This window comes from Prionailurus bengalensis, chromosome B2 (assembly GCF_016509475.1).
Source record: "Prionailurus bengalensis isolate Pbe53 chromosome B2, Fcat_Pben_1.1_paternal_pri, whole genome shotgun sequence".
Taxonomy (NCBI): domain Eukaryota; kingdom Metazoa; phylum Chordata; class Mammalia; order Carnivora; family Felidae; genus Prionailurus; species Prionailurus bengalensis.
In genome coordinates, this window is record NC_057349.1 from 111,071,857 (window position 1) to 111,084,124 (window position 12,268).

Here is a 12,268-nt window from a genome sequence, read left to right on the forward strand (position 1 = left end):
ATCGCAAATTATGTAGCCTCTGGAAAATGCCAGTGCATACTCATGGGAGGATGAGAATGAACAAGGCACACGATGACTTCATGTTTTTACAAAAATAGTTTTGACCTTGAGGAACCACTGAGAGGGTCTCTGGGACCCCCAAGAGTCCTTGACCACATTTTGAGGACCTGTGACTTCAGAGATGATTACCCTGGTCCACATGAGAAGTTAGAAAAACTAATGTGAGATCACAAGCGGCAATGTGAGGTGAAAGCTAGAGGGCTGGAAGCTGTGAATGAAGATCAGCCATTCTAATTATTTTAGACAAGATTAAACCAAAGAGAGTCCAACCAAATTAAAAATTCTGGAAGACAAAATGCCAGGGGCAAAGGAGTAACAGTGATTGAAGCTTACCCCAGAATTTGAGTCTCCTCGTCTACAAGGAGAGTAGGGCAATGACATAAGAAGAAATAGAGAATAAGCACATTTTATAGTGAAAAATGCAATTTAATGGAACTTGACTTTGAGAACTAATGGAAAATAAGAAAGAATATGTGTTAACGGATAACAAGTAAAATGTCTGTAAGGGGAGAAAGAGTGGCATACAAGGGAAATTTCAGTAGAAAAGGGCTTGCAAAAGGACCCCAGTTGAATATTCAAAAATGTCACTCCACTTAAGCTAAGATACGGTTGCTCTGATGCCTGAAGTCCAAAGAACAGTAAAAGTGATGGGCAAAGCTCAGTGCAGCCAAGGGTCTCTCTTCTTAAGGTTTCTAAAAGAGACTTGATGGGACATAGGGGGATAAGATCTTAAGATGAAAAACAAATCTTCAGAGTTCACTATGCAAGAAACCCTTTGCCCCCCGGTGCACAGATCATTGGTATGCACTTTTGTTTCTGCATTTTATAATTCATTAACAAAAGAACTTCACAGAACATTCTAATTAATTCTTAAAGCCCTCCTCATTCTCTTCTTCTCTAGGAAAGCTGTCAACCATTAATATCTTTGAATTATACCCCAAAAGTTTGCATGTGAGTAGAAATAAACTTTGTATAAGGAAAATGTTGAAAATCCAAATTGTATCTGGTTATTTGTACTAACTATGTCTCATTTGGATAAACATGTGCTTCCTGCCTCTAGGAAAAGATTGCAATAATCTTATTGAGATTATATAAAATAAGAAACAAGAGCCAAGAAACTTATGTCCTTATACCTCTCAGCCCTGCTTAACAGGAGAAAGGGAAATAGAAGCTCATGGAACAAAATCAAATGGCTGGCTAGAATAGCTGGACATTGAGTCTGTTCTCCATTTATACACTGGAAACAATGAAAGTTATTCTAGATAGCTGTCTTTTTTCTTAAACATCGTAATATTCACAATTACAAAACTTTTCCAAATAAGAGATAAAAGATAATCCATGAAACTCTTTGAAAACAACACCAATAATGATAATGATAATGCTAATGCTAATGCTAATGATAATGATAATGATAATGATAATGATAATGATACTACTACTACTAATAATAGGGGTATGTAATTTATACATTTTATAGTTGGTGGTGGACACTGGATCACTTGAATCTCCATGGCAAAGCTCTACCCAAGCTCTCCAAGCTCTTCCAAATATTGCATACTGATTACAAACAATTTCTCAAAAAAAGAAAAAGAAAATGAGCAGCAAATTCAGGGAAAATAGAACAAAAAAATCCAGGAGCCATAGCAATGAGAAAAAAGAATCATACATAGCCTAAAGTTGTTCAGTTAGTAATTTGACTACTGTTGTATATACCCAAAAGTCTTTTAATACTTTGGTTTGAATGCTAACAAATGGAAAAATAACTGTTCATATTATTCTTTTTCTTAACTTAAATGGTAAATTGTTCTTTATTCCCAAGAAAGAATGGTGGGAGAAAGATTAACATTTTTGAGTAGTGTCTTATCAAAGTAGTTAACATTTTGAGTAGTTACTGTCTTATCAAAAACTTACTACCTCTTTTTTTCTTGTAACATATCTGTATCCTCATCACAGTGTTGATCATGTAAGTGATATAATTTCCAGAATATACTGAAAGATTTGCTATGTGTACATGCGTAATTAATACTGATTTCAATCTCTTGAAAACAAACATACTAATGTGTCTTTTTAGGCTTTATTATGATACCATCGTTTTTCTCTCTCTGAACAAATAATGACCAACTAAAATATTTTTTCTGTCTCATATCCATGAACTCTTAGATTCTTGTTTAATAGAAGCAGAATGTGACTCCCAAACTATGATTATGCAAAATTCTGATGATATTAAATATTAAATATAACACTTTCTTTGCATTTTTCTCAAATTACATAATATTAATTGGATACAACTGTCATTTTCAAAGTTGGCAATGATTGCTTGTATTTTCATACTATTTTTACTAAGAAAATAAGCCTGGATTAATAAACAGTGGTGATATTTAGATCCTAAGTATTGTCAGAGTGCATGAGAAACACCTCTCTAAATAAAACCATTGTGACTGAGATGACCTTAGTATTTCTCTTAGCTTGACTAAATTTTAGACATGTTATAGACCCTCGATTTCCCTTTTATTAGTACATTTGCTTTAGAAAACTTGCAATTGTAATTTTTAAAAATTTTTTAATGTTTATTTATTTTTGAGAGAAAGAGAGAGACAGAGCATGAGGAAGGGAGGAGCAGAGAGAGAGGGAGACACAGAAACTGAAGAAAGCTCCAGGCTCTGAGCTGTCAACACAGAGCGTGATGCGGGGCTCCAACCCACAAACTATGAGATCATGACCTGAGCCAAAGTTGACACTTTGACTGAGTCACCCAGGTGCCCCTAGAAAACTTGCAATTGTACATTCTTTCCCTGTTCCTTTGAAATATAAATTGTCTATACCGAGAAGTATCTTTCTCAGGACTGATGAAGCATCCTTTTGAAATGTAATCATCAAAGGACACAGTGCCACTATCTCCCAATCTCTATGGGAAGGTAGGAGGCTAACTTCAATAAGCAACAACTAGTAACACAGATGGCCTAATCACAATGACTCGCACACCATGCCCCAACCACCCTGTGTCCACCAGTACCTTTCCACTAGCTAATCTCAGAGCTTTAAAATTCTTAGGCTTTTTGTTTCAGTGGTGTTGAGAGTTCAACTTCTCCTATTACAATGGACTTGAGTCCTATTGCAAGAGTCTTAAATAAAATCTTCCTTACCTGTTAAATTCTATTGGGTGCAAGTTTTCTTCGACAGCAAGAATATTTTACTCCATCTCAGGACATTCTGACAAAAGGAGGTGGTGTGCAGGGGATGGACTATAACTTATTTGCAATTTAATAGACCAAAGTAGCATCAGTTGCTGGTTAGTGTCAGAGATTAGTAGTTAATAGAGTAAAAGTTCTGAGATTTTGAGAGGTTATGTTTTATCTCCTTTATCTTGAGAGAGATGAGATTTAAAATTTATTTTTGAGGGGCAACCTGGGTGACTCAGTCGGTTAAGTGACCAACTCTTGATTTCGGCCCAGGTCACGATCTCATGGTTTGTGAGTTCAAGCCCCACATTGAACTCTGTGCTGACAATGAGGAGCCTGCTTGGGATTCTCTCCACTACTCTGACACTCATGCTGTCTCTGTCTCTCTCAAAATAAATAAATAAACATGGGACACCTGGGTGGCTCAGTCAGTTGAGTGTCTGACTTCAGCTCAGGTAACGATCTCATGATTCGTGGGTTTGAGCCCCGCTTCAGGCTTTGCGCTGACAGCTCAGAGCCTGGAGCCTGCTTTGGGTTCTGTGTCTCCCTCTCTCTCTGCTCTTCCCTCACTCATGCTCTGTCTCTCTCTGTCTCAAAAATAAATGAACATTGAAAAAAATTTTTAAATAAATAAAATTTTTTAAATGAAAAAAAATTTTTGAAAAGTAGTTCACCCATTTACATGAGGTAAAGTACAAAAATACATTCATGAGAAATGTATCCATAATATAGATCCAGTTATCCAAAGGAAATACAGACAAGATGGCAGTCAAAACTCAACTCTGAATTTTGGTAAATTGTTTACATAAAAGGCATAGTGGAATTTTTGCATTAAACATACCTTCCTTCTTTTCATCTTTTTTAGCTGTTGCTGAAATAAGATAAATAAAATCATGTTAAGACATAGTAAATGATCATTCTTCAGAATACTCCTGGGAATATGAGAAAGCATTCCATGTATTTATAAATTGAGTGGATATCTATGCACAAATTAATCCATCCAAATCTGCAATAAGAGAATAACCTGAAAATATTATTTCATATGAGTGTTTTTAATAACTCAGATATAAGCATAAAACCAAAAAAGAATTAAAAAGTATGTCATAACATAGACAAGAAGTCAAATTAAGAAGTATAGCATATGTTTAGTATAAGTTCATCTTAGGTTTGAAATTGTTATATCTGAGAAAACCACAAACACTTCTAAAAAAATATGAATAGATCTATGCCCAAAATGAAAGTAATATTTTATAAATTATCTCTGCCTAACTACTAAGAAATTGTATACCAGTTTATTATACACATTTACAGTAGTTGTGTTTAAAGGTACCATTTCAGCAAGGGGTAATGACAGTCCCACCCTCCTTTCAGCAAATGTATGCCACCTTTACACAGGGAAAAGGCATAGCACATTTTAATCATCTTTGAATTCTGACTTCCTCTGTGGTGGATTTCATCTAATCCTGGATCATGAATCTAAATCTGGATCTAGGTTGTAACACGTGTTTGCTACCAAAAACACGTAGGGTTAGCTGGGGATTGCTCCAAATAGGATGACTCCTGGTTTTGTGTAAAGTTCATTCAGGAGCCAAACCCACTCAAAGAAGCCTTAGGTCACACAAGTTGAATCAGAGACTGTGCACATCTCCTTAAAGTAATCCTGCCTGAGTGAATTAGAATTTCGGGGACTGGTGCACCTGGGTGGCTCAGTGGTTTCAGTTCATGGTTCGGTGAAATTGAGCCCCAAGTGGGCTCCATGCTGACAGTGCAGAGCCTGCTTGAGATTTTCCCTCTCCCTCTTTTTGCCCCCTCCACTCTCTCTCAAAATAAACAAATAAACTACAAAAAAAAAAAGAATTTGGGGGACCACTTAGAACCAACACGTAAGACTACTTTGGGTGTTTAGTCTAGGCTACGTTTACTAAAGCGTCTTCTCACTGGGGTTTCACAGTAGCCTTTTGAGGAAAGCAGCCCAGAGTAAGAAACCTACATTACAGACAGTAAATGGTTTGCACAGGCTCATACAGAAAACAACCAACAGGGGCGCCTGGGTGGCTCAGTTGGTTAAATGGCCGACTTCAGCTCAGGTCATGATCTCACGGTCGGTCCGTGAGTTCGAACCCAGCGTGGGGCTCTGTGCTGATAGCTCGGAGCCTGGAGCCTACTTCTGTTTCTGTGTCTCCCTCTCTCTCTCTGCCTCTCCCCCATTTGCACTCTGTCTCTCTCTGCCTTTCAAAAATGAATAAATGTTTAAAAAAATTAAAAAAAAGAAAACAACTAAGAGGTCTAAAAGTCAGGAACAAAAGACTGAAAGGGAATATCTTTAAATTTATTAATTTAATTTATTTTAGGTTATTTTGTTTTCTATTTTCTAAATGTCATTAAGCGTTGTTACTTTTGTAGTAAAAAATTATTTTATAACCAAAATAATTCTACCTTGTAACATTTGTTCCTTTTAATAGGATTTTAACTGTAAGATACAAAATGTATAAAGGATCTACATTTATAATATTTTTTAAGTTAAAGCATCTGTCTATTCCAATGACATAATGAGGATAGTAATGAAGACAACTACAAAGATTTGGAAGATATGAGCAACACCTGATAGATTTCAAAGCCATGAGGCATAATTTCAGAAAACCCTATAGGTTTGACTCAGTAGATTTATTTGTTGTTAGTGCTTTACTTTATAAGTATGAATTTCCTCCAAGAAGCTTTATAATTTTCAAAATCATCCAATAAGTAAACATTTTGATTCTGGAATTCACTAATTTTTGTATTTTGCCTGGAATTTGTATAGTAAAGAAAAAAAGTGAAATGGATTTGTCCTTTAATTTACTGCAAGAGACATATTTTGCTTTTCTCCTATATAATTATCTTGACACTATTTCCCAATATTTGAGTCTCTAATAAGTTGGATCAAAGGATTTAGGTAGAGAGCTCTTTAAACAAAAGGAAAATAACACAAATTCACAAATTAAAAATTGCTGTCCAGGGGTGCCTGGGTGGCCCAATCAGTTAAGTGTCTGATTCTTGGTTTCAGCTCAGGTCACAATCTCACAGTTCATGGGTTTGGGCCCCACATTGGGCTCTGCACTGTCAGTGCAGATTCTCTTCCTCCCTCTCTCTGTCCCTCCCCTACTTTCTCTCTCTCTCTCTCAAAATAAATAAATAATTTTTTTAAAAAAAATTAAAAAATTGCTGTCCAGGGGCAGCTGGGTGGCTCAGTTGATTAAATGCTCAACTCTTGATTTCAGCTCAGGTTAGGATCTTGTGATTCATGAAATCAAGCCCCGCATCGTGCTCCATGCTGATGGGGTGGAGCCTCCTTGGGAGTCTCTGTCTCTCTCTGTCTTTCTGTCCCTCCTCAGCTCATGCTCTCTCTCTCTCTCAAAAAAAAAAAAATATATATATATATATATATATGAATAAAAAATAAATTAAAACCATAAAAGCAGGGGCACCTGGGTGGCTCAGTTGGTTAAGTGTCCGACTTGGTTTTGGCTCAGGTCATGATCTCACAGTTTGTGGATTCAAGCCACAGGTCAGGCTTCATGCTGATGGCATGCAGCCAGCTTGGGATTTTCTCTCTCCCTCTCTTTCTGCCCCTCCCTAGCGCACTCTCTCTCTTTCTCTCAAAATAAATAAACTTTAAAGAAAAAAATGCTGCCCAGAGAGTCCTGGGAGACACCCTGGCAAGAGAGTGGCCCTAAACTTCACCAGTTTAGCAATAAACACACTCGTTGAGGACAACCAATGCCAGAAAAAGGACTGAGAACATGAATGCATTTTGAAAACCCGTTATCTCTTCTGAATTCTACAGAGAAGAAAAGCCCTCCAAAAATAGGCAAAATCTTTTGCAGATTTTTTTTTAATTTCTAAAATAATCTAAGAAGAACAACGCATTCATATGCAAGTGCAGGCATGTGGGTATGTGTATAAGTGTTCCTCTTTCCTGCTTTCATATTCTTCAATAGTTTTGGTTTTAAACTCTACAGTAACAAGAGTTGAATGAAAAAGTTTGGCCTATTCCTTCATAGTTGACACTGGCTTTGCTTCTTGCCCTATGTTCCTTAAAATGAGTGGCTTTTATTCACAGCCATCTGGAAAGCCATGTGGTCTGTCAAGCTGGATTCCACTCCAGAAGTTAATCCAAACCAGGCTTTCGGGATCCAGCTGCTTCCAGAACGTTTTTCTAACTTTTGTTCCATGTGTCCCACTGCAGACTCTCATTCAACTCGCCTAATGCTATTTCACTGGATTATGTGGCTCGATGACCCTGAATCTGCTGAGTAGACATGATTCTTCATTATTGGACTCTGTTTTCATATTCCAATGAGACTGCAATGGTTAACATTTTAGTTGTCTTGTTCTCTTTCTATTTTCTATCTATAATATATCAAAGACTTTTAATGTTTGCTTTAGAAATCCAAATGGGAAAAAAATCACTGGAAATACGCTTACACAGATGAATATATGATGCATATAGACTCATCTTTTAAGGTGATTTCTGTTGTAACTTCCGTCCTTCCTTGAGCATTTCATTGTCAGCAGGTGTCTGCCCAACCATTGCATCTGCCTAATTTTTAAAAATTCCTATTTTTCTTCTCACTTTTCCATTTTAGTCTAATTCCATTTCTTCAACACAATTTATTATGTAATGTCTATGAATCAGATTGATCTCTCACCTAGTTCTTACGGGCTATACAGAAAATTCACTGTGTGGATGACCTTCCATCTGCTCAGCATAAATCCACCGAAAAATGAATCCTCATCTTCTCCCTTAGGTTAGTTCCTTTCCCCGGGATTTATTTTTTAAATTTTTTTAATGATCATTCATTTTTGAGAGAGATAGAGAGAGAGATAGAGAGAGAGAGAGAGAGAGAGAGAGGCAAAACACGAGTGGGTGAGGGGCCCAGAGACAGGGAGACACAAAATTTCAAGCAGGCTCCATGCTCTAAGATGTCAGCACAGAGCCCGACCGGGGGCTTAGACACACCAACTGTGAGATCATGACTTGAGCAGAAGTCAGACTCCTAATCAACTGAGCCACCCAGGTGCCCTCCCTGGGACTTATTTTTGACAATTAAATCATCCTATTCACCCAGCCTTAAAAGTTCAATACTGTTTTAATCTTCTCTTGTTTCATTGTGTATCTTCTATCAATTAGCGTTTTTTCAAAATATCCAACTTAGTTGCAGCTTTCCGAAGTCACTGACACCATCATAGTTGAGGTTGTCTCATAACTTGATAATGACAATAACCTTTCACAATTATCACTAACTCTTTATTTAAAGCCATCTACACTAGCAATGCTTTTTTACTGCCAGTTTATTCTTTAGTAATGCTCCAAGCCCACATGAAGTCATCCTCTCCTCATCCATTTAGAATCCCTCAACCCAACTCTAAAAATCACTTTGTCTTAACTAATATGACATTTATTATCTCTACAAGTCAATTCAGCATTACATGATATTCTATTTATGTTATTATTTCAATTTCTTGTATCTCCAACTTATAATCTATAGTATAGAGTCATTTTTTTCATATTCTTCTCAGTGTCTCAAAACTTTCTTAAATTTTTTAATATACTTCTAAAAAATGTGTGATAAATATTAATAATAGAGCAAAATATTTACATATTTACACACAGCTTATATAAAACTAGATATTAAATATTCCCTTTGTTAAAAAAGTTTAAAAAATAAATAAATGAAGAGATATATTCTAGTCTTTTACCACAATATAAGCATCATTATCAATTTTGTCACTTTATACTTCAAAAATATCAGGGTGCCTGGGTGGCTCAGTCAGTTAAGCGTCCGACTTCGGCTCAGGTCATGATCTCACGGTTTGTGGGTCTGAGCCCCGCATCAGGCCCTGTGCTGACAGCTCGGAGCCTGGAGCCTGCTTCAGATTCTGTATCTCCCCCTCTCTCTGTCCTTCCCCACTCACTCTCTCGTTTTCATTCTCTGTCTCTCAAAAATAAATAAACATTAAAAAAAAGATATTGTTTACTTCAAAAATATCAGCCTCTGCTAGAGCAATACTGCCAATTGTGCTTAAGCTCTGTCTTCTAATAAAGTATATGCAAATATTAATTATTTCTATGCATGATTAATAATATGACTATGGTATTATAAAACCTAAGAAAGATCTATGGAAGATGTGCACAACACAAGTGACATTTATTCCTGCTTGAAGTGTCCTTCTTTTGATGTGTCATTGTCATTCTAGTGAACAGTGCTTTGTGCACTATGTTTAATCAACACACTTATCTAATTTCTTAAAAGAACGGCTCTAACAAGACTTTGAAACTCCACGGTATTAAAGACTCAACAGTAAGTCTTTTATTCCAAAAGAATAATTTCTGAAGCTTCCTTGTCCAGCATAGTTGGAATGCAAAAATGAAGAGCCCAAGGTCTAAAGCTCAAATTTGAAGCAAGTTTCCAGATATCTCTGCAATTTCCTCCCCTTGAATTCCTCTAATATGAGACTAAAGCAGCATTAAACTCTTGCCTCAAGTGGCAGTTCCACACCACGAAGTCCTCAGAAGCTTCGATCAAAGCAGAAGTGTCCCAGGGCAAGTGTTTTTTTGGTTGGTTGGTTGGTTGGTTTTGCTTTTTTTTTGTTTTGTTGCTGTTGTTGTTTTGTTTTTAATGATAACATCTATATATTAACCATGATACTTGAGGACCTGACTCCGAGTTGCATTTTCATGAATAAAAACCAAAAGTGATAATATTTGTCCTTTCTGCCTCCCGTAATATTTGTTATACTCTCTATTAAAATTCTCCTAAAGAAGATTCTGTTTTCTTAAACAAAGAAATGATCAAATGATGATCAAATGAAAATTAAAAATTAGTATTATAGCTCCCAGCCCTCTTAGTATACATTACTTATAACTAACATCATTGGGTCAGTGGAATGGAATGCAGTCAACCCATGTAACCAGTATTTACCAGGATGATTCTGCACATAGTTGGGTCCAGGATTAAATGCAACCATGTTATATGTCATATGCTGAGGAGTCTGCTACAAAGGCCTTCTTCCCAGAAACAAATGTAATACCACCTAAATGCATATCCTTTATTGCTTGATATTGTATAATGTAGTGGGATGGGTTAACAAGGTGATGGGGATTAAGGAGTACACTTGTCATGATGAGCTCTGGGTGATGTATGGAACTGTTGAATCACTGTATTGTACACCAGAAACCAATATAACACTGGATGTCAACTAACAAATTAAAATAAAAACTTAAAAAGTAAAAAAATATTCTCTATTAAACATTTTACCCTTTTCCCCCCCTAAATTCTGCAAAGTTTTTGTAGATGACAGAAGGCAGAATACTTGTGTCCTTCCCTTATACTTACATCAGATTACTCCTCATGGTTTAAGAATAATGGTCACATAATTCATATTCCAGTCTGTTGACTTGGAGTTACAAGATTTAGAATAGCTTTCTCAAAGGATGGATTTTGGATGATGGTTAAAAAATAACTTTATAGAAAAATTGTTTAAAAGAAATATCTTTCCCAAACTGATGCTTTAAAGAATCAGTATGTTTTTAAACATGTCTTAAAGGAAACCACTTCTGTTGACTCCAAAATATTTGTAAGTGATGGAACTGATTTTCTCACATGGCTCCTAAAAACTAGGGAGATTACTTTGCAGTCATATCCAGAACCCAATTTCTGCAATCTTGATATAGATGAAATAATATTAACTTAATAACATTCTAAGTTTTCTAATTTGACACAAGTTACACAAAGGAAACATTGGAATAATTATATTTATTTGTAAATCTCTACCAATCTTTCTATCATCTATCAATATATGGCTTATTTTTAGAAACATAACTAAAAGCTCCATGACTGAAACTTGGAGTCAACATACTAACTCTTGGGTCCTTTATGGTTCCTCCAAGTACTAAAAATAAAATACTTGAAATGTGTATTTTAATGCAACAATATTTTCTGTAATAACCCAGCAGATGGTGCTATTCTGCAATAAACAGCTTTTGCTTTGTTTAAAGTGCTATGTACTTTCTAAAAAGAAATAGAATGTTTGAAGTGTTTTATGGCTTACCTTGTGCTGCAACTTTTGTAGTCCCTTGTTTGGTTTCAGGAGCTTTCCCTGGCTCTTATAAAGAAAAAGATAAATAAATTACCATGGCGATCTATTTCCGAAAGATATTTAACCCCCCAAAAGGGGGAGAGTAGAAAATCAAAAACAGACATAGAAAACATTGCCCTTGGCACTTGGAATTTTTGTTATGAAATGAATACAATTGTTAGAGGGATCATTAAGAATTAAGCTTATTGAGACCAAAAAAAAAAAAAAGTTTCCCAAAACTGCCTTATTGTTGTCTGGCCATGGCACACTTTGCATTTGTTTGCCACCTGAATCTGAAAATCTCAGAATTCTTTGTAAACTATTTCTGTATTATCAGTGCTTTGAAATGGACGGAACAGGTAGACATAAAGAGTTTCATAGAAGTTCACTGAGTGACTAATATGTGGATAAAATCCAGAACTCCCAATATGCACTACCAGTCTGACTCAAGATGCCATTCCCTGTACCGCTGGCATGCCCGCCACAACTCCACTATTCATGAGGTCCCGGGTGACAGTATGCATTGTGACGGAATAAGAAAACTTCATTCTGAATCTTTCTTCTTTCTTGTCTTAGGTTTCTGATTTTTTCAGAATTTTCTCTTTAAAGAAACAGGATACAAAAACACATGTGATAACTACTTAATTATTTAATTAGCATGAAAAGTAAAGGGGAAATAAAGATTATAAATAGAAATGCTTATTTCCCATTTTACTCAATAATGATTTCATAATTATCTTCTGTAAGTTTTTGATAATTAAATTATCATTCAATAATATGGGAACGAAGATTTGGTCATTTGTTATAGATGTTGACCTTTATTCATTCATTCATCATGTGTTTATTTAGGACCTATTATGTGTATACATTAAGCAATGTGTAAATGTGGTAGCTAATACATATATATATAT

At 35.8% G+C, this 12,268-nt stretch overlaps 1 protein-coding gene across 1 annotated transcript in view; it reads right to left on the bottom strand.

The window, feature by feature from the left end:
* Positions 1–12,268, bottom strand: part of TRDN (triadin) — a 395,011-nt gene that overhangs the window by 153,657 nt on the left and 229,086 nt on the right. The window contains exons 13-14 of the mRNA XM_043592239.1: positions 11,331–11,384; positions 4,081–4,110 (exon numbers count right to left, since the gene is read on the bottom strand). Of these exons, the coding sequence (XP_043448174.1) occupies positions 4,081–4,110; positions 11,331–11,384 (84 nt within the window). The remainder of the gene's footprint in view (positions 1–4,080; positions 4,111–11,330; positions 11,385–12,268) is intronic.